We start from the raw sequence: 23,338 nt of genomic DNA, 5'->3' as shown, positions 1-23,338 counted from the left end.
GAATGCCTCCTTGTGTTCTAAACCTGGATGTGCCGCCCGCTCGCCGCTAAACGTCGCCTTCTTTCTCCCTCTTCTCAACATCTCACGCCACACTTGTGACTTCTCAGGATCTTAAACCATCAATACCCCCAACCCTCATAAAACCTAATAAATAAAAAATGCCCCTCCGCAAATATGTCCCCACCTGATAGGCTGTGGTGTTTTTCGGTACAAAAGTGTGCGTAGTATTCCTTGGATTTTGTGTCGCCGCCGTTATTTCTTTTCTCTTTTCTCTTTTTTACTTGAGTTCTCTTTATTCTTCTGCTTGCCAACCCTGTGAAATATTCTACCGGTCTCCTCAGATCTCCGCCGTCCTTCTAAGTTGTGTACTTGTCTTTCATTTCCACCTCTTCTCAATTTCTCATCTCTCTCTACTCCGTTTGAATTTGCAGCATCCTTTTGAAGAAGAAGAAGAATTATCAACCAAGCACAGCACTTCTGTTCCAGTTGCCTTAACTTCCTCCCTCTGTATGACCGGACACTGAAGTAACTTTGAATCCAGACCAGATCTGGAGAAACAGCCGCTGGATACTTCCACCTCTGTTCATCACATCAAACATCAGTCAGTGGAGTTGCAGATAGAAACGGAACGGATAGATTGGATGATGAATCCACTTGCTAATACTTGGAACAAATGAACGATGGGGATTTGAAAGAGTAGTTCCGACCAGAAAAAAATCAAGTAACTTTGTTGTCAGCTTCTTTGATTGTCCTTTTTTGCGTGTTTAGTTTGACATTTGTATCCTCTTTTTGAAGTAACTCATCTTACAAATGTCCAAGTGTGTCAACGAGACACTATTTCTTCTGATAAATCAATCGCGCATCATCAATTAATCTACTCGCCTAGTACCTTTTTGGCAAGCACCACTTTAATTATTCAATTCTCGTTTCAACTCATCACTGCTCTCTTTCTTCTGCCTTTTTCAAAATCTGCTACTCTTACAAAAGGACACTCTTAAGTGCCGCCAATTGATCCTCAGTTGCAACTCTTTCACAACATATTTGCTGTGATTTCACAACTGAAGTGATCCACTATGACCTGACATATTTGGATCCTCTTGATCGCCTCTGAACAGTTTCATTTTAGCCATTTCATTTTTCACCAAATACTCGTTACTCCTCTGCCATTTTCTTCACTTCGTGTTGATGAAATCATGTAAGTTGATATTTCTGTGTTTAACCAAACTGTTTGCGAATATTTTGCTTCTTAATTTAATTTTTTGATCTGAATTAATCAAAAAGAATTAATCGAAAGACGGCGGGCTTTTTTCCACGTTGTGTGAGCAGTCAAAAATTTACCTTGATCTGAGAGGCAGCGGATTGTTTTTTTTGTGTCAATGAACGCAGTGAATATACTTATATAGGTCGTGATGATTTTTTTGTCATTTTTAGTATAAAGTTTGTTCACGCTCAAATTTGATTTTTCGCGGTTTGACTTGTGATTTTTTTTCAGTTCACTTCCTTTGTTACAGTCAGTCAAACTGCACAATTGAGCAGCAAAACTGTAAAGGTCACAAAACACGTGATTGACTTCTCGTTTCAAAATAGATAAGATTTTAGTTTTTTGATTTCCCAGCGGAATAAAAAGTTACCTAATGATCCAATTTTTCGAAATTTTATAACTTTATAATTTTATTTTAAAAAAGTGATAATTTTAAATTTTTCTTGATATTAGAAGAGCTTTAGGGGCCACTACTTTTTCTCAAATTGATTTAAAAAACAAAACAAGTTAGTTTTTTATGTTTCTTTCATTGGCACTTTTTCAACTCTGGTGGCTGTGTAGGTAAGTTATCGGGGCAAAGGCAAAAATTCAACTGAAACATTTTGAAAGTCAATAAAACTTTTAGAAATTTCGCACGTTTTTTCTTCTTGGTTTTATCCCTTCTCACGCTATGTAAAGAATAAAGTGATGACAGTATCTGTGTTTTCATTTCGCGTAACGCTTTAATAGGAAGACATAAATCGCTTGTTAATTATCCCAATTTGAAATGTGGTCTAAGCAGTCTCAAGTTCAATCCCCTATAAGTTTCAGAACAAGTGGTCGCTTGTTTATTTTTTTTTTATCTTTGAGCTTCGACATCAATATTTTTCAGATAGTGTAAAAATTGCTCGAAAAGTGGCCGGTAATTGCGTCACTTTCTTCGAACAATTTACTTTGAACAATATTTTTATGATGTTTTAAGACTTGACTTGGAGCAAAAAATGTTTTAGAAGATTAAAATCACGGATGAATTTTGTTTTTTTTTCAACGCAAAATCAGGTAGCTCAAATAATCATTGTCATGGGTCGAGTGATATATCGTATTCAGTCTTGATTCGAAAGAGGTTTGACAATTTCCCAATAGTTTTTATGTCAAGAAAATCCGTTTGAAGTTTTTTGATTTTGTAACCTAATTTGCAGTGACTAAAGCGATCGATCAGGCTTTTAATTTGAGGATAAGCTTTTACTTCAGCCGTGAAAAGTTAGTTTGATTCCAGTTAAAATGATATTGAAGTATTTTAGCGCTATCTTGGGAATAAAAGTTTTGCGCTTTCGTTCAAATCATTCTATATAACTACCGACAAAAAACGGCACATTTTTATTTTTTTTTAAAATGTTTTTTTTTTATTTTTGTTGTCGGAAATTTCTGTGCTACTTGTTCAGCAACCGGCCATTCCGGTTTGAGGAATCGGATTGTTTTTTTATTGCCTCAAGGATTCTATTAGTTCCATGATAAATGTTTTAACATAAAGGTTTTACTTATCGGCTATTTGTTCCCGCCACAATTTGGAAAAGAACTTTGTATTGATTACTTTTACCATGCAAATCCACGTACCTCAAATACACCTTACATAATAATGAGTCTACGTGGTATAAATATTTTGCGCTTTTTTGGTTGCGGCTTATGCTGCAATTAAAAATTCAAAAACAACTGTTGGGGGTTTGGAGAAAACGGTCTGCAGTTTTTGTTTTTCCGACCATATTGGAGTGAAAAGCGAGTTGAATTACACTCAAGTTATCATTTTTAAAGATTCTAAGAGTTAGCTGATTTATTGTTCAATTAGTTTATTAACTAATAGTTAAAGCTTAACTTAGTCGCACCACCACTAAAATTTAAACGCATGATACTGGTCGGAACATTCTGTTGGTTATTTTTTATTGTAGAGCGTTCAATGACATCGAAAACGAAAGTGTCAAATATCGACAAAAGTTGATGTTAACGTAAGTTTTTCCGTAAAGTTTGGAAAACTTTTTGCGCATTTGAGTGAAGTGGTATCGCTCGGCCAAAATTGTGACGCAAGTTTGGTAATTGCCAAAAATCTTGGGGGCTCTAATTGTTTTGGAAATCTTGTTTTCATACTTCTTTTGAAAATTCTGAAAAGCATACAAAGAGCGGCGTTCAAACGCCCAAAGTTTAAGTTTTTGCATTTATTCGCAGATTTTTCAGTTTAAATTGAGTTTTCTGTGAGTTGGCTTAATTTTTAGTGCAGAAATTCCGAAGGTTATGTGTTGAATGTTTTTGAGCGCCAAAATTATTAAGTTTTAGTTTTTTGGGTGGGTTTGTAACGTCACGTACTTGCCACAATCATTCTATTAATTTTATGATGAATGATTTAACATAAAGGGGCTACGTAAGATAAAGTTTCTGAGCTTTTTTGGTCGTAGTTCATGCTGCAATTAAAAATTCATAAAAAATTTTGTGTGTTGGAAAAAACTGTCTGCATTTTTTGTTTTTGCGACCAATTTGGAGTGACAAGTGAATTGAATTACGCTCTGACACAAGTTAGAATTGTTAAAAATACTAAGAAATAGCTGACTTTTTGTTCAATTACTTTATTAACTAGTTGTTTACACAAGCAAGGCTTGTGTTATAGTATGAACTATCTTTTTTTTCGAAACTAAGTAGCAAATATTGTTGCGACGCAAATATTGTTGCGATGAAGTGTGTTCATTTCGAAAGCGTCATTTTGATCAATAACCAGCTATTAAGTACAGCCAATGCTCAGGATTTTAACACAGACTATTCTTGTTCCGACTTTCGTAACGAAAAAAAAACGGAATATTTGTTCTTGGGTTGGTTTTTTTTTTCAGTTAAATTTCGATTTTTTAGCTAGCCATTTGTGACGGGTTTTTTTATCAATCAAAGAGTATTGTTGTCTTGAGCTTAAATTTGGAAAGATATTTTACTTGTGATCATTTTTTGTAAATCATGCGGCTTGAAAATGGTCATTTTGGTCAATTTGGGACAATTAACTCGCGATATTAACGTGTAAGCGGAGATATAATCCGTCATAGAAATCGTTCTAAATTGGTTGAGAGAAGCTCATTTGCCATAATTGATTTGTTAATAGGAGCGAAATTTATCACTTTATACTTGGTATGGCGTGTGGGGGGATGATTTTCACAAAAAAAAAGTTTCAAATTGAACAATAAATTCATTTTATTTTTTCTTACATTTAATTTTGTCTTGCTGTTACTGCTCAACAGACTGCTCTATAAACTGAGGCATGTTAGTTGGGAAATTTCTTTTTTTTTCAAATTGACTGGTACTGCTAATGCGTCATAATTGGCGTGCGTCATTTAAGAAATTTTGTAGACTTAAATTTTACTCATGTAGTTTTTCCCAGTAGCGTTATCGGTCAAATTTTTGCTTGTGTATGCGAATTGCAACTTCGCCTCTGTGTAAAGCTCAATTTAGTCGCACCACCACTAAAATTTAAATCAGGGATACTGGTCGGAACATTCTGTTGATTATTTTTTTTTGTAGAGCGTTTAATGCTACCGAAAACGAAAGTTGCCAATTTCGACAAAATCTTCGACAGCCGATGTATCATATTAAAGTCCTCTCAGCCGTGCACTGAAAATGATCTCCATTTATTCTGATTGACAATTAAACACATGGTATTATGGTATTATTAGAGATTAACTTTTACCTGGAAGCCTTCGAGGAAACACTAAATTGGGTGATATATTACAATAGGTTGTAGGTTCAATTTAAATAGCTAGATCTCTTTTGTTATACTTCGATCATTATTCACATTTCATTTTAAAAGCCATTTTTTGCCAAAAGAAGAGTAAAATTTGAATTTTTGAAAAGCATATCATCTGGCAGAGTAATGTATTTACCGAAACTATCATTTCAATTGATTGCAAATGAAATGACTATATTATGCATTCTAGTTCTCAAATTCAATACATGCACTGTGCTCAATCTTACCTCCTATTGTAACAGTGGTAGGTGAGTTAACCGATCTATCAGCAACCCGAAAACGGGCAGACCAGATCAGTAAACCGAAAATGAAATTTCCTGATCAGTACATCGAAAGTTGTGACGGTGTTCAGTTAACCGAAAATGTATTTTATTAAGTAAGAACGTTTTCAGAGTAGCAACGTTTATTTTTGATTGACCATTAAACTTGATAGAAAGTTTGCGGAATATAGTTATAAATTAAATTCTGCAGCTAAAGAATTGAAATATTGCAGTTAATATGGGTAAAAAGTCTTTCTATTTAGGATCATTTTATCCACGAGGGATAGGACCAACATACGAGCTGTACAGCTCATTACGGCGAACCGCTGTTGTACCCCTGCTTAAGAACTACATGCAATTTTTTGGTTATTTTTCTGGGCTGAGTAATGTTGCCTCACCCTCAAGCAACGAGCACGGATCATGGTGGGCCGCGAACATCCGACCTTTCGATTGAGAGGCGGAGACGTAACCACTTCACCACTGCTCCCTATTCTATTGTATTCGGTAATGCGTTCATTTTAAGCTTAGTTAGTACTTAATATGACGCAACCTGGTTACTTAATTGTTTCATAATTCGATTTACTGATATGATTATCGATTTATTGCACGCACACCTACAGCTATGGTAACATATCACCCTAAATTGATCTCCGACTTCAGTTCCAATGTACATTTAATTATAAAAATTTGAACGGTAATTGATTTAGGTAGAAACAAGACCAGCTAGTTATGTGCAAGTAGCACAGAACTTTCCGTCTACTTCAATTAAAAAGTTGTACAAAAGCAAAAAAAACGTTTGTTTTTTCTTTTGATTGATTTTTAATGATTTTACCATAAACTGTGCTCTTAATTTCATTCACTCTGAGTTTTTAATTAATCTGACTAACAGTTTCTTGATTCCCACTTTATTATATTCGGATCATTGAATCATAATCCGGACACATGACTTCGACCTCTATTCAGTTCTATCGTCGGAACAGAAGATTGTTCTGCATAGAGCTGAACGATTTTAATTGTTCCGATCTCTTTAGAAGAGTGGAAGACACTATAACGTAGGGTGCGTTAAATATTTCAAAGAAATCTCGGTGAGAATTGAGTGAGATATCATATTAAAGTCCTGTCAGCCGTGCTTCTGATGCTAAAACGATATTTCAAAAACGTTGAATCATTGTTGAAACTCATCTTGTCAGAATGTGGCGTCTCATATCAGATGTTAACTAAATTTTACTATCCCATTCCTAACCTGACTTTGGAACAATTTTTCTTATATTTTAGTTCTTCGAATTTATTTGACTCTTAATTTCAACCCACTTCTGTACTCCTGAAAAAAAACTGGTTGTCGTTATTTTCTATACTAAGGGGGGTTGCCATTAATGGGCGATCCTTCATTTTATTTTAATCTTGACTATTCGTCTGATTTTTTAATATACTAAATTGGCGTGTAACCTGTATTTTAGCTTGTGTATCGATTAGCACGCTCGCTACCATAATGCAGTTGTCTCGCTGGCTATTTAAAATTTTGTACTCAAGTTGGCTATGACCTTCGCCGCCGAATATTTTCTTAAGTGATTCTTCGAACTAATCGAACTATTTGCTAATTCGTTTTTTGTTCATCTGATGCAAAAAAAACGGACAAATATGGAGCAGTTTATATCTCGATAAGATCGTTTATGGAGAATCAAGCTGTAGGCGACCCAATTTTGGCTGAAGCTTCCGACCCATTTAGATAAATTTACATAAAATTTGGAGTCTTCTTTAGAACTGTAAAAAACGAAGTGGTATTCATTCATATAGGCTGCAATAATTTGTGTTTTTTAAGAAAAAATCTAAGTTTTAGACAAGCTCAATTTGATTTTTCTAGGTTTGACCCCATGTTTTTGTTTCAAATTCAGTTTATTTTCTTTGTTAAATGGACAGCAGATTCCACTATCGAACTGCTGAAGTGTTAAGGTCACGAAAAACGTGACTGAATTCTAGTTCCGAAGTGGACTTCAATTTTCAGATATCCCAGTGGAATAACATTTTCAATCTATTGAATCAGTTTTCTGAAATTGAAATGGTTTTATCAAAAAAGTTTCAATCATAAATTGGCTTCGACTTTCAAAGAGTTTTAAAGCCATACATTTTTGACTTTGAAATTCGAAAGTTGAATTTTTTTCAAAAAAACTAATTCAATTTTTTTTTGTGTCTTTGCTTTCATTGACTTTTTTTCCCACTGTCTCTTGGCTATCTTTTATTTTTTGGGCCTCGTGCTGATTTTTTTGCGGCACCCTGGAACAGCTGTTTCTCGGCACTCTTGTACTTGTTCACTCTTGTAGGGAACCGCTGCGAGGGCAATTTGTTTGCGCTATAAATTTCTCAGTGATGATTAAAATTATCCGAATAAAATGAATAAAAATTGATTTTTCAAGCGCGTTTTTCTCAAATTTGGTTGGTTTTAGACAAAAAATGATGAAGACCAATCTTGCTCAAAACTTTATTTCAACAGAACTAATATGGTGCAATTTGTTTTGCAAAGTTATGGTCCAAAAATTGTACCCTATCAATTTTGGCTTTGTGAAGTCAATCAAAAATTACTCCAAACCTGTTTGTTCATTTACCGACAAAACTATATCATTCTCCTATGTAGCCCAACAAAAATTGAGAAGGTTATCATTTTCTCAGCTTTGTATAAAGATATTTATTTTCGTTTGATAGCCAAAAAATGGAATGATGTTTGATTGACTGAACAACGCGAAAAATGATCGTTTTTGGGGTAAATTTTTGTGCGAGAATTATGCGAAACAATCTGCACCATATTATTTCTGTTTACGCAAGCAAAGCTTGTGCGATAGTATGAACTCTGTTTTTTCTTACCTACGTCGCAAATATTAGTGTTCATTCTAATAAGTACAGCCAATGCTAAGGATACTATATAAAATGCGTCCTCTATAAATTGATGCATGTTAGTTGGTTATTTTTCAAATTGACTCGTACTACTAATGCGTCATAATTGGCTTGCGTCACTTAGCAATTATGTAGACTCATTATTGGCGTGCGTCACTTAAGAAATTTTGTAGACTCAAAGTTTTACTCATTCAGTTTTTTCAGTAGCGTTATCGGTCATATTTTTGCTTGTGCATGCAAAGTGCAACTTCGCCTCTGTGTAAAATTTTACACTAGGTTTGTCTTCATCTTTCTTTGTCTTAAATGAACCCAATTTGAGAAAAACGCATATTAAATTTCAAGTTTTATTAGTTTTATCCAGATAATTCAAATCAGCACTGCATTACTGTTGAGCGCTGCATTTTGGGTACCTTTGAAGTTACAGATATCTTGCTTGAGTCGGAAACTAAAGCTAAGTTTTTGTTAGTTATCGATTTTCCACTTGCCGCATTCGAAATTTTTGAGTTTAGTAAACCTGGGTTTTGGACTTTTGATTGAATTTGCAACTAGTTCATAAGGCTGAGTTTTATATAAAAAAAGTGTTTTCAAAATTTAGAGTCTGTTAGTTATGTTTATAATTTTTCTTCGAAAATTGGGGGAAAAAATTTCATTTTGTCCGTTTTTTAAAAGATTCTTGAAGCTCAAAGGCTAATGTGATATATTTTTCTTCGAATTTCGAAAGTGAAAAATGCTTTAAAGTTTTTAAAATTTTGTCGGTTTCCCAATTGAGACCAGCTAATCGATCCACTAAGCTTGAAATGTACACTTTTACTTGTCTTTGAGTGTGTAGGGGTTCTATAGTTTTTCTATAGGCATGTTAAAGGGCAGTCGGAACATTCGGCGTTTTGCCCTGGTGCTTTGATTTGTTTTTGCGAATGATTGTCTTGAATATGAATCTGAAAGTTATTGTGCCCTTTAATTGAGAACGATTCAAAACCAGGTTGACAGCTGTGAACACACTTCGAATCTGACAGATTTTTTTGGCTTTCATCCTTGTAGATATGAATCCATGCAATTTCATGCTCGAGATGCAGCGGTTGCTCACCGAGAACCGATTACTTCTCAAGTACCTTGCATCCAGGGTGACCACTTCGGGCGTGAAAAAATACAGACTAGCCTGAATACGCAGCGAAAACTAGTATTCCACAAAAAATTTATTTCGAATGATAGTTTAAATTACAACAAAAAAGAACAAAATGATTATTTCAAGATCACGTTTACAATCTTCGCTGAAATGTCATCTGATCGGGAATTAATTCCCCTTTGTTCGTTTTGGAGTCGCTCTTTCTTCTCCTTGATATTTTGAAGGACTTTTTCGGCTTCTGCCAATTCTTTTTCTGTTTCTGACAGTTCGCGCTTGAGGACTTTTGACGATCTCCGTTGGTAAATACCAATTTGCCGACGCAACTCGTTGCTTTTCACTTTCAATTTGTCTTCTTCTTTCATGCGCTGCTTCTCAGATTCCTTATAAAGATGGCTTGCTGCAGACATCTGATTCAGAAGAATTTGGGACAGAATGTATTTCTCAAAGGACTCTCTGTCGAAGGTAGGAACCCTGATTAAAGCAGAATGTCAATGAAAACTTTGCCCAGCAATAAAATACAGACCAATGTAAAAAAAACAGACTTTTTACAGACTTTACAGACCGGTCTGTAATTACAGACCAAGTGGTAACCCTGCTTGCATCTATGATGTGTTCGGAAAAAGCGATATTTTCCTTCCACTTCGATTTGACAAAAAAATTTTAGGTGAGAAAAATATCCAACCTTTGTTCTTTTTAGACGCCTGTTATTACGAAAGTTAAGTTGTTTCGTGTTAGTCTAAATAAGGCTGAATGCCTTGCATCGCTAATTTCTAGTTTAGATGGCATGTTTTTAATGTTTCTCTTTGATTTTTGGTCCGCTCTTGTAATATTGGTGCGATCTCACATGCGTAATCGTAGCTGTGAGACGTGCTGGTTGTATTGTATTTATCGAGATGATATTAACTTTTTATTGTTTTAATAAATCTATTTGTAGTTTGATTATCTGTTTGATGGTAGGGGAGGATAAAATAGGCACAATGTTTCCAATTGATTGAGCAGAAAAGATGCGGCGGCCTTTGAAGTAAAATTGAGCAGATGAAAGCACAACAGACAAACATTGCTGCGCTTTTAGAAGTGGAGTGGAATTTAAATACAGGCTCAATTAAAAGGGAGCGGACAGGGTGTGTCTGTTTGCTACAGGGTGGGGTTGTTAATGGGCAAGGGCGGGCAATCACTCTTTTCCTGGATCAACTGCTGCTGCTACTGTTGCATACCTGGATCAAATTCATCCTAAACTTAGCGGCGAATAGGGCAAGCAAGAGTAAAAAAATATATTGATTGGAAAATAAAGGCAGTGTAAATCAATCTCTTCCCTTGTTTTGGTTAGCGTGAGAAGCTTTAAAAACAGCCGGGTGAGAAAAATGGGTGAGCGGATTTTTACTCGAGCGTGAAGTATGTGGTTATTAGAGAATTCGAACAGGGCGTTGCCAATAAACAGTGTGAGGCCGAGGCGAGGGAGGTGAGGTTGAGGGAGGGGAGGGGAGGGGATTAAAAATAAAATGAAGACCTCGGGTTCAGAGTTTAGTGCGAAATGGGAAATGAGCGGCGGTGCTTAGGATGAAAGAGCGATGGCGGTGGCTGTGGCGGTTGCGGCGGTGTCTGGGAAAGGACGGGACGATTAAGATGAAAGATGAATTGGGGAGAAATAAAGTTGGGCCGGGCAGGGCAGGGCTAGAGGTGATACTTTTAACACGCTTATTTGGCCTTGTTATTGTTCTTTTTCATGTCTCCCGCTTCAAAGAGGCTCCCTCTCTTTTATAGTTCCAGAACAGAACAGAACTGCAAATAGGGGGCGGTGGCAGTGGCACAACTCACCACACCACACCACAGTCCCATCACCAGATCACTCTGTTCTGCTAGTTTCTCTCTCTCTCTCTCTCTCTCTCTCTCTCTCTTCGAATCAAATAGGAAAAAGAAAGAAAGGGAAATGAACAAATAGATGAAGGGACACACCTCCCTTTACTTTCATTCCTCCACTTTGAATTTCTCCTTTTCATCTTTCTCCAATCTCCCTCCCTCATTTCTTTTCATCCCTATTTCCAGCGCCCTAGATGCCATTGCCGTCCTGCCGATTTAAACGCCCTCACTTATTTTCAGCCTATTCTAGCGCTCAATTTCCAACTCCAACCCCAAAGTAGGTATCGACATTACATACTAGCGCTCTTTCTTAAGCTACTCTAATTGGATGCATTTTCAACCAACCAACTAGTAACCAATCCCATTCCATTCGTATCTTGAGCCAAATCTAGAGTAGCTAACTGTACGTCCTGCTTTGAAGTGTTCATATGCCTTCAACTGGGAAAAGATTATTGGTGTTGATCAATTGTGTTGTTTCTTTATACTTCTACCTGTGCTTCATATATCTTTTCAAGTTGAAAACAATGGAAAAAATAACTGAAAACAATCAATCCAAAAGTGAACACTGTACCCTCGATTTTTTTTTTTAAAAGTATGGTTTACTGCTACCCATCCTTTTCTGAAGCATGCTTGGAATGTATATAAGGAAAGGCATTACATAATTCCCTTTTAGTACACCCATCATCGAGGTGCTTCTATGGAGGAGCTAACTGGCTGTTAATTGGTTTTTAAGTGGTTGTTTATTGGCTTTTGTTTTGCTATAAAAGAACCGAGGAAACTTTCTTCGGTGAAGTGATCGAATTTGGGGGTTTGGAATCTTTAGCGTCCCGCTGTGCTCAATCTGAACCTAGAAAGAGACAAAGATCCCTCTTCCATGTATCAATTATGTCGTTATGGTTTCGGATGCGTAGAACCTGTCAATTTTAGAATTGATACCGCAACGGAATACTTTTGATTATATGTATTCAAGTGTCAGTTTGACTCTTTGAGGCCACTCGTTTTCTATTCGATGATGATGGATACAATTTTGGAGTGAATGTTAACTTGTATTATAGCACTTTGTAAATGTTGAAAGGTAAAAACTGGAGGGAAATATCAAGTAAAAAATGAAGTGGGTAATTCGTTTCTGTGTGTATTTAAGTGTATTTTCATTCACTGCCTCTGAAAAGTCTCAATGCATTGGATACATATCTGTCTTGTCTCGCATAGATAGTAGGTACCTAATAAAGTGTTTATCTATGTACACAACACGACAGCTTAATGCAATTGCAAGTAGTTTGATATCAAAGTGTTTAGTAAGTTGGTGCTAATTGGGTCTGTTTATATGACCCTCTTTGAAGGAGGGACGTAGGGGCTGTTTAGATTGTGTGTGAAAGAGAGAGAGAGAGAGAGAGAGGGAGAGGGGGAGAGGGGGAGGGGGAGGCCTGTCTTATGAAGGAGGTATGTGCAATTCTAGCTTAGATTAGACTGCCACCTCCGAAAGTGGGACACCTCCACCTTACACCACTCCTTTGATAACTCGGCCGCCACTCCAGAGGCAAGAGCAAACCAAGCCAACCCAAGCCATGCTTCACTTCAATGGCTCTCTGTCTCTCAGACACTAACCAGACGCTGTTTTCATTGCACACTCTCACACTATTCTGTTTATGACAGCAACTTCGCTTATGAAGTCACCTGGTGCGAAACCGTGAAACCGACGACGACCATAACGCCTCGTCCCGTCCCGTCCGTCTGAATGACTAAATGACCACTTCATAGTCCATATACTTATTACGACACATGTCTGATGATGTATGATTCTTTCATAGAGTAGTTGGTTTATTTGTTGGTAAGAAGGTTTATAAAAAGTTATTTGCTTTATTGCATGTATCACATGTCGTATCTTTCGGATCATTTAATCAAAGTATTTTCACAGAGTCGTTCAATCCCGTTTCGGCTCAATCGCTCAATATTTAACTTATCTTTTATGGGACTTGATCTGAAAAGTCTTTATTGTCTCATAAATGTTTGGTCGGGCCGACCACTTTGTTTTTCATTTGCTCAAAGGTAACAAGTCTGTTTGAGAGTAGAATCCAAAAATACCAGATCTATTACTCAGCCAATAAAAGATGTGAGATTTGTTTGCTGTTTTGTCTCCTACATTAAATCGCAAACATCTGCATCAAAAGTTCTCTAAATGCGAAACAACGTGATGAGGATTCTGAACAGTTTCGCTTCCTGTTCCAGTTCATCAGTTCAAAGAGATTAGTTGAAACCGTTACTTTTGGGCGGATAAAATTGTGTCGTCATCTTTGAAAAGTCATGTCAAATCTACATTGTTGTTGACAAACTTGAAAGATCTAATAAATGAGAAGCGACAGTTGTTCATCATCGGTAGCATGAGTGAGGTCAGATCCGAATACATGAGAAATACCAAACCAATCTAACCTTTTTTTATCGTAAAAAAACTTAAAAATCTTGGCGAAAATTTAATTCACAACTATTTGGTCGTATGAGCCAATCGAAGTTTCAGTTCAATTCTTTAAGGAGGAAAATACAAATCGATTTCTCGAGTTAGAGGCGCCTCTCGAAATGGGATGGGTAGGGCGACAATTCGTAACAGGCGTCAATTTGGAACAAGGCATTGGCAAGTAGAATACGCTTGCTCCGCTGCGCTTACATCCGGCACGAGAGGAATCTTGCGCGTGAATCAGTGTTCCCCGCTTAACCTACTGTTACGATTGTCGCCTGTTCCGATTGTCGCCTGTTACGATTGTCGCCTGTTCCGATTGTCGCCTGTTACGAATAGCGCCTCACGGTTGGGATGCCGGTTGATTTGTAAAAACACTAATCATTGTCCCTTTCTCTTATGAGCTGACCCATAATCGACCACAAGTACAAGACTACGGGTCTGGCAAGTACTACAGTGCGGCATTGCATTGTTCGCTTTCGATTGCCTTTTGAGTTATTATTAGTTTCAACTGTGACTTTTTGGGCCTTGTGACCTCAAAAAAGAACCTTTGAAGCCTTAGTTGGCCCATTTTTGAATTGTTTGCTCTCCACATTTGTTTACTTATTTGTTTTTGTCGCCACCTCCCCGTGTTTTCTAAAAGCTTTTCAAATCTGAAGTAAACAATGATTTCGGCTGATAGCGGGAGCTTACAAACACTGAAACAACAGAACCTGTTGCATTGCGGCACTCGGCGGAACAAAAGTACAAAGAAAATAGGATAAAAGGGAGGCATTTAATTGTATTTCTAACTGGAGATTGTTTGTAATTGTATTAGTGTGAGAAAAATTAACATTCGGTGCGAGAGAAAAAAATAGCTAAGCCGTTTTACCCCTCCCCGGCTGGCCCCGGAAAAAATTAAAGAAAAGCAGACAAAAGACTGTTTGCTCAAATCAAATTCATGTGCGGTGCTTGCTTCCCAATTTAAACTGATGAATGAGTGGTGTGGTGTTAGTTGAAAGTGAGAGAATAAAATACAAGAAGAAAGGAACGAAAACCTCCCCATTAGATCTGAAAGTCATTCATTGTCATCTGAAAATGTCTGATCTTGCCTCAATAATATTGTATTCTAGTATAGCTGCCCGCTGAGAAATTTCTCTTTGGGATTTTTCCCTGTTAGATCTTTTTGCCCTCTTTCTTTTTTCTTTTATTGATACTATTATTTCTGGGATGGCTTTTCTTTTATGATCGTGGTCGCAGTCTCTTCTCTTTTGCTGCTGCTGCTGCTTTATTCGCACAGGAGTTCAAAGAGTAGTTCTCGCCAATTTCGACTGGAGAAGAAAGGTGTGCTTACGAGTTGATTAAGCTAGAATAAAAGTGCGATTGTTATTGGGCGGTGAGATTTGGCGAATGATCTGTCTTTGATTCTCTAGCTGTTTAGGTGCTGCTGCTGCTGCTGCTGGTGGTGGCAGTGGTGCTGGCAATGTAAAAGTATTGGTGCTGTTTTTCTTCTCTACTCTATTCTCTCTTTCGTTCTTTTGGTCTTTGTCTTTGTGCTACTTTGGTCTCAGAAGTAGATCTAAAGCGAATAGCAAATTGAAGGGACTGCTTTTATTGGCCCCAATTACATCAAAGCATCCGCCGCCGTTCTTTGATACAGTTCCGCCTTATTCACACATAACGGAACACACAGATACGCTGCCGCCGCCCGCCGACCACCACGGCAACATTCACAGCTAACTCCGGCACAGCCGCAAAAAAAAACGTAAAATTATATCAAGCAGACCAGTTTTAATTGTTGTTGCTCAAGTTGTACCAAAAAGTACAAATTGAGATACAAGACTCAGTCGACTCTGTGAACACTATTTGAATCTGGAATTATTGTTTATTTTTTATCGCTTCTTTTCATTCCAGTTGGAATCAAGTCCAGTCGCTGGAAAACAACCCTTGTCTGACTCCGCTCCACCAATCGGTCTGCTCTGCTGGAATTAGATAAATAGGACTTCTTACTTTGTTCAAACGTAAGCTTCTATTCGATTTCCCTCTTAGTCCAATTTCACTGGCTGAGAGTTACCTCAAATTTCATAGGTCCTCCTCAAAACTCCCTCCGCTTCGCTATTCCCCGGCTCTTCTGGCTGTTCTGGACAGTAAAATTTGAGTTAGACAGACTTGTACTTGCAGTAGAACCGAGCTCTCACCCATTTTTACAATTCATACATTCTTTCTTTCCTTCCTTCGTAATTGGTCTTACTGCAAATTGGCCAGTTCTTGTTGGAAATTTAACTTTAAACCTGATCAAATTACACTTTGTTTATTTATCTCGCGTCTTTTATTTTTAACGAGCTGTTTGAAAAAAGTGGAGTTGTTGATTAAGTTTCATCACTTTAAATCATCTTGGGCGCTGCTTGTTGCTTGCTTGCATTTTTCAACACTTATCCTAGACTAGAGCAGAATGGATGGCCTGAAAAACCAGAGATGTTACTGATATGAATCCTGGTCGACCTTTATATTTCAGGTACGTCCCGATTTTTCCAGACCTTCCTTTGAGTTTGGGTTTGTTTCTAGGTTTTTGGGAAATTGGGCCGGGGCTGATATGAAAGCAATACCGCTTCATCCCACAGCTGCAAAAATTGAACTTGACTCGATTTATTCTATGTGAACAAAGTTTCCCTATTTTGACTTCCTCGTTCTTTGAAATTTTAGAGTACATTTCAAAAGGCCCATTTATCCACCTGCAAAAAGCTTCGAAAGTGATTTTTAACGAGCCTTAGCCAAAAGAGCAGGAAGATAAAAGGAGCCGCCAATTAAGTAATTAGCAGAATTAAACTAATTGTAGGCTGAAGCTAGCTTGGCTGTTAATTTTGCCGAGTGCTAGTAATTGTCTCTGAGTGAACTTTTAATTATTGTGCGCTGATCAAGAGCCAGTTCCCGTTTGAAGTCGAGAGTCCCCGTCATTTGGGCAAGTTTAGCCGAGGTTTCGTTTGATCACGCACTTAGAATTCAGCCAATCAGGTCCCATCTCTCCGGAGGTCGAAATCGGTCATCACTTTTTAAAAACAGCTTGTTTGTAATCTAACTCGCATCTAGTTTTGTGATCCCGCCCCAATTTGAGTTTTTTTTCTTGTATAAAATTATCAACCGCCACAGGTAAGTTAATAATACATACTAAATTTGCAATCGAATTAAATTTATTCGGCTATCCTTTTATTTTAATTTCAGTTAGATAAACGCCCTCTTTTTAAGAACTTGTTAACCTGATGTTTCACAAAATGCGTTTTTTCTCAACACAACAGCAGTCTCTTTCTTTTGTCGGTATTCCCTTTTCGGCTTTTTCTTTCAATCTGGTCTTTTTCAGGCAGTTTGCTTGCTTTTTTCTATAAACAAAAGCAGTTCATCTCTTTGGTTTGTAGTGCTAAACTTGAATCTGTTTATTGCGCGGCGTTTTGTTCCGGTCGAATTTTGTCCCCTCCCTTTTTAGTGTTGTGCCGAGGGGAGGAAGGCGGCTTCTGGCTGTACAAATCTGTTCTCTGCTTTCAAGTTGTACCACTCCCATTTCTGGCGCCAACCAGCACAATATAAATTATTGACTGAAACTGAACTCCAATTTTATTCTCGTCACGGTTAAATTCAAGTGGCTGGTTAGAGAAAAATTATTGAAGATTTTTTATTATTCGATGACTGAAATCTCCTTCAGTAGATCAGGAAAAGTTGGAAGTTTCTAGATTTATTTTAAGATTTGGTTAAAAATTTTAGTTTACTGATATTTTTGGATGCCCAATAATCTTATGGATCGAATATTTTCTGAGCATGCCTCCTTGAATTGAATTTCGCTTTAATCTCAGTCTCAAATCACCAGTAGTTTTTGTTGCGTGCCTTCCCGCCCCTTTTTCTTTTATCTTTCGCTCTCGTAATTTGAATCTGATCCCAAATGTACATATATCTCAACTGAAAATATCATCTGAGATCTGACATGACGTGACTTGACGTGACCGGTTCTTGCGGCGCGGGCTTTGATTGCAAACCGATCTTGTCGTCGTCTTCATCAATCAAACAACATCAATAAATCTATTATGTATATATTAATTGTAGTGGTAAATGGTAATATTAATAACAGTATCTGATGTTTGAAGTGTGCATAACTAGCAGCTTTCATCTTGCTAAATAGTCGGCCCCCTCCTTCATATCTCGGCTAGAATAAACTGTAGGCCGCCGCCAATAAGCCGACTCTTCAGATTGCTGTCTACGCTGCTACAGTACTTTTCTCTTTATTCTCTCCTTTGTAGATATAAAAGAAACGAAAGCACAGACGATCCCCGCTTTTCATAATTCCAGTTTTTTATTTAACAAATCTTTTTTTCTCTCCATCTGCACACTTCAGTTTGTTATACTTCTTCAAGCTGCTCAATTGAATAAATTGTCTTCCCAGCTGATGTGCCTAAGCTATTCTTATTCTCAATGACCTCGTAGAAGCTGCATCTTTGTCGCCGGATACCTCTTCCAGTGGAGTCTCTTGGAACCTGAGTAGCTACATATATCAAATTGATGTGCTTAGTCGGGCGCCACATTCATGTTTAAGTTCTCTTCAGTGGAGTGGGCATTCAGTGTTTTTGTTGTGTCCTAAGAAGAGACCAATGTTTCAGTAGTTCGCAGAATCATCATTCACATTTAGACAGACATTTTATGTACCTTCAAAAACTTCGCCGCTCAAGTCTCACAAATTACCTTCGGTTCCGATAGTAAGTATTTTGTTAATTATGATTTAAACTTGAGTGAAATGTTATTTTCTCTAACTTTTTAGTATTACTATTTTTAAATAGACAGAGCTGGGGAAAATGTGTTTCAAGATTTTAGACGTTTTTTTTCTGCTGGCGCGGATCGCATTTAAGCGTCGCAAGAAACTCCCAAAAAGTAAATGTATCCACTTGAGTACAATATTGTAGTTCAACTGGATCTGCAATATTGAGAAATTGTAGACCCGACGACTGAAGCATTTCTCACTTCAAACAGTTCATGACCAAATATTTGTTGCCGTTCCTTTCCCTCCTTCCACTTTTTGGCTCTTTCGCTTGTTTGGTTTGGTTTCATTTACTCGCCTGCCGCTCGCTCGAATGATTGTGCTTTCATTTAAGACACCTGTGTCTCGATGCAGTTTGGATGTTGGCTTTGATGTGATCTAAAGATTTTACCCTTGAGTTCCTGAAACACACATGGCCATTAAAAGGTTTTTTAAGTCGCCGACCAAACTTTGCCATGCATACTTGCGCTGCTACGTTGACCATCCATTGAGCTATCCAACTCTCCAATTTAATTCAGCCAATTAAATTGCTTTCCTTTTAATTTTTCAACAAATCCCTTTTAGTCATTCTAACTGAATAATAAATATTTGCTCGCTTTGTTGCGGTTGTTTATTAACTCGCTTTGTTTCAGCAACTGCAAAACAACAACAAAAGTCGCAATCAAACAGGCCATCGAGCGAACCTTGTGAAAAAGATTCATCGAGCTTAAATCGCCTTCAGTCTCAGAGTGCGAGTCAGGTTCATACCACCATATCTTCAGTAAGCGACCACTACCCAAATTGGGCAACCTTACTATTGTATTACTCAGCATTCAATTATTGTAGAGCGAGTGGAGAAAGCCAATCGTCAATCAGTTGGCGAAATAATAGCAACCTCTTAGATCCTCGCAAGCAACCCAATTGCGATCTCGAATCGCAATCGGTAGCAGTGGTCGAGACCACGTTATCTTCTTCAAAGTCCCAATCCCTCAAACCGTGTCAAAGACACATCAAACTAGCAAACACACACAAACAGCACCCTCAAACACCAATCGGCAGCAGCCAAGCCTCATCAAGTTCCACATCACAAAACTCAACTGTGACTACGGAAGCTTCCTACAAGGGTAAAGAGTTGTACAGCAGTTCGAAAATGACCATTAGTGGTATGGCCGTGAACGAACCCCTAGGAGTGCTGAATAAAACATCGCCAAACCCCAATTTCGGAATGCACAACATTTCTGCACAGCAGCTAATGGCTCAACAGTTGATGTCCGCCAAAACATCTCCAGGGGCTCATCATAATAATCCACAACAGTCGATGCCCCTGAACCTATCGCAAACACACCTCACAGCAGCACATATGGGCCAACACAGTCCAACGAAGAATACTCTCCTGACTGGCAGTCATGTCTCCGATCCAGCGACTGCGGCTGCCGCGAACTCTCTTGCTGCATACCAGCAACTTAGCTTCCTAAATTACCTCGAAGAAAATCTACTCGCTGCTATGCTGGCTTCTGCATCGAATCAACAAGATACACTAAAAATTGAACAGGTCAGTGGCAGTTATCAGCATTTTCTATCATATTCATTTTTGGGTCAGTGGCAGTTATCAGTTTCTCAAATCTTAAAAAATTTTTGTTTGAAATTAAATTAGCCTGCGTTTTAGCTGTTAAAACAGAATCCCAACGAGCCATCATCAACGTCTGGGACTACTGTCAACAGTTTTGCTGCTGGCCGAAACCCACTTGCGTCTTTGGCAAACATGACCCACATGCAAACACACAATCTCACTTCTCATTTAGCTGCCGCGAATGCATCTGGGATGCATTTTAGCCAAAATGCTAACAAATTCTGGTCACCAACATCTTCGGCAACAGTTAGCAAAGCGGCCACATCTCCATTGGCGCCTCAGAAGTCTCCAGCGTCAACTGAAGCAGTGAACTCGAATGATAACGAAACTCCATTGAAATCCGAGTCAGCAACTGACGTTCCTCAAGATCTCTCACTTCGAGGCTCTAAGTCTGAGCTGGAAAACAAAATAGCTGAATCCGGTTTGCCTCCATTGCCTAAGTTGGAAATTCCATCGGAAATCTCTCAAAAGTCGTCCGATGGTAAAGAAGCTTTTAACCCTCAATCCCACATCTTGTCTGCTGTGAAGCGACCTGGCGCCCCTTTGATGCCTCCAGCAAGCATACATGCTAAAATGGCCAGTCAAGTGTCTCCATTTCATTTTACTCCTCAGAGCAGAGCATCAGGTCTTGCACCGCCAATGGGAGCGCACCATATGCCAATAATGTCAAACAGATCGCCTCTTGATCCCGCAACATCGGCAATACTCGCTGCTCAGAAGCTGCAACAAAACGCTTTCGGAAACTTGGCATCTTTCTCCAATCACGCTCATCCAGGATCTTTCATCCCGCCACCGAAACCAGTTCAGCCAAGTCCAAATGGTTTCCTTCATTCTCCCAATATGATGGGAACCCCGATTCTGAATATGAACCCTTTTCATCAAAGTCAGGTGAACCCAGCGTTTGGAAAAACTTCGTTACCATCACCTGCTCAGATGCACTCTATGTTTCATCAGAATCAACTGGAAGCTCAGGCGAAGAACGGCTTTAGATCTGAAAAAGCTGCTGGCCCAAATGGATCTACAACCGGAAGTGGCACTACGGAAGACCAGTCCTGGTGGAGTATCCGACCTCCTGTTAAGCAGCCAATCATGCCAGATGGAAAGCCTCTGGACCCTCTAACTGCATCCATCATTTTATCACACCGGCACCCTTTCGATCAGAGCCTAAACAAGGATCCACACCTTATGCAGATGTTGTACAGCGGTGGACCTCAAGGGGTCAACTCAGCGCCAACCTCAACCGTGTCCACAAGACGCTGCCGACGATGCAGGTGTCCCAATTGTGTCAATGCTATCAATTCTAATAATCCTAACAAGAGAAAGGAACATATCTGTCATTACGAAGGATGCGGCAAAGTATACGGGAAGACTTCACATCTAAAGGCTCACTTGCGATGGCATGCCGGAGAACGACCCTTTGTGTGCAACTGGGTGTTCTGTGCCAAGGCATTCACTCGATCTGACGAGCTGCAGCGACATCTCAGAACGCACACGGGTGAGAAGAAGTTTGTTTGCAACCATTGTGGCAAGCGATTCATGCGATCCGACCATCTTTCGAAGCACATAAAGACTCACTCCAAGCAAAAGATGATGAATGACGGAGATGAGTCTAATTTTGGCTCTCAGCGTCTAAGCGTATCTGAAGATGGCTCCAATGGAACAAGAGGTGATGACTCAGAAAGTATGGACGCAATGAGTGGACATCCAATGGTGGATATGGACGACGATGATGATGACTCGTTTGACTCATCGGACGACGAAGGCGCTGTCGTCAATGTCGATTGATTTCATGACTGCCGTGGAACGATTGTAGCTTCTCGAAAATGCTAGCTCTTGAATATTTTTGCGGACGTTGCCTTTATCCCTATCGATTGATGTGTCACAAAGAAGATGATCAGGATCACTTGAATCCATTTCCAACAAAACTCCTCAAAATCTTTATTTTATACCAGAGCAATGCAACGTATCGCTATATTTAGAAGCATTTCTCAGATTACGCATAAAACTCAAATATAACTGTTCGTTACGATTTTGATTTCCGCTGTGCGGTAAGATTCATCGTCTTGTGACAATCTTGGAGATCTGATTCCAGAAGTTAATCTTTATGTCGGCTGGGGGCTTCTATAGGTACTTGGATCTGGGAAAACGCTGACTCAACCCCTTTTCTAATATCGATGCTTACTTGTTCTTCTTTTCTCTGCTGACATTTTGCTGATGAAATGGATGAAATTAATCATACAGTGACGCTTTAAATACTCATTCTCAATTTTAATGGCTTTATCTTGTTGGTGCTATTTTCAACTCTTTCTATCTCTCTCGCGGACATGCAAATAAAATTGAATATTTAATTAGCGGCTCTAATTTGACGTTTTCCAGCTTTACCCAAGTGCAATAATATTGAAAGCTCGTTTCTTTTCGTTTCAGATCTTGTAGCGTAACAAAATAAGAAACAATAATCTCAGAATCAGGAGCTTTACCATTTTTGAAGGGCTAGAAAGATTATAGCGTTTGCTGAGAAGTTGATCCATAACGGTGGTCTGACTTCAACCTAATTATCTGTTAATAATGTTGCTAATACTAATCCTCCTCTCGTTGGGCTAAATTAGAAAAGATCCTATCTCGCTTTCGTGTCTATCCGTTATATGTATATAGTAATAGTACTACCTACCTTTCTTTTCCCAATTAAGTTTCATCATTCCTTAAATATGTTTTCAATCTACTACCCTCTAGCTGAGAAAGACTTTTTCCTTGAGCTTGCGCTTGAAAGTAGCAAAGAATCAGGAAACAAATCCGCTTATTTTTTCGGACAGTATACGTAGATTTAGTTTCTTGTTGTTCAAATCATTCTTGTATTTTGCTTCAAATTCTGAAGTCATTTCATGATTGGTGGCATTGATGTGGCGACTGGCAGTCGATTTGCTGTTCAAAGTATCTGTTGTGTCATTCACTTGTATTGTATCAACATTTTGTGCAAGGTTTTGAAGCTGGGAGCAAGGGGAGGGGGAGGGGGAGGGGGAAGGGTGGTGTGGTATTGCTTTTATGAGACGCCTCGGGTGACTGTTAGTGGGAGTTATGTTGGATTGGGCTGGTTCGGTTGGGGAAGAATAAAGTAGAAGTGGTTGAAACGGAGAAGCGGAGTGAGATAAAGAGTCAGGGTGGGGTGGGGTTGGTGGGATGAAAGGTAGTTGTAATTTGGGGACTGTAGGGACTAAGGAGGGCTACTTAGCATTAACTAGGGTGAGTTTAGTGGGGCTGAAAGAGAGAATAAAGGGAGACTTCAAACACCGTTTATGATTGTGCTAAGACTGAATTTTGATTAAGTACCTGATTGAAGTTAATCAGAGATGAAAGCAATCTTGTTTGTCTTTGTC

At 38.5% G+C, this 23,338-nt stretch overlaps 1 protein-coding gene across 1 annotated transcript; it reads left to right on the top strand.

Moving 5' to 3' along the window:
• Window positions 1–740: 740 nt before the first annotated feature.
• On the top strand, window positions 741–22,671 carry LOC134838872 (uncharacterized). Its single transcript, XM_063854166.1, has 3 exons — window positions 741–1,195; window positions 18,991–19,889; window positions 20,004–22,671. The coding sequence occupies exons 1-3, from the start codon at window positions 1,186–1,188 to the stop codon at window positions 21,750–21,752; spliced, it is 2,658 nt and encodes an 885-aa protein (XP_063710236.1). The 5' UTR covers window positions 741–1,185; the 3' UTR covers window positions 21,753–22,671.
• Window positions 22,672–23,338: the final 667 nt, after the last annotated feature.

Source organism: Symsagittifera roscoffensis, chromosome 2, assembly GCF_963678635.1.
Source record: "Symsagittifera roscoffensis chromosome 2, txSymRosc1.1, whole genome shotgun sequence".
Taxonomy (NCBI): Eukaryota; Metazoa; Xenacoelomorpha; order Acoela; family Convolutidae; genus Symsagittifera; species Symsagittifera roscoffensis.
The sequence above is the reverse complement of the archived record's forward strand: the minus strand, read 5'-3'. Positions and strand labels throughout refer to the sequence as shown.

Coding starts and splice junctions, on each gene's coding strand:
- LOC134838872 (XM_063854166.1), top strand. Junction 19,890..20,003: donor ATACACTAAAAATTGAACAG/GTCAGTGGCAGT, acceptor CCTGCGTTTTAG/CTGTTAAAACAGAATCCCAA.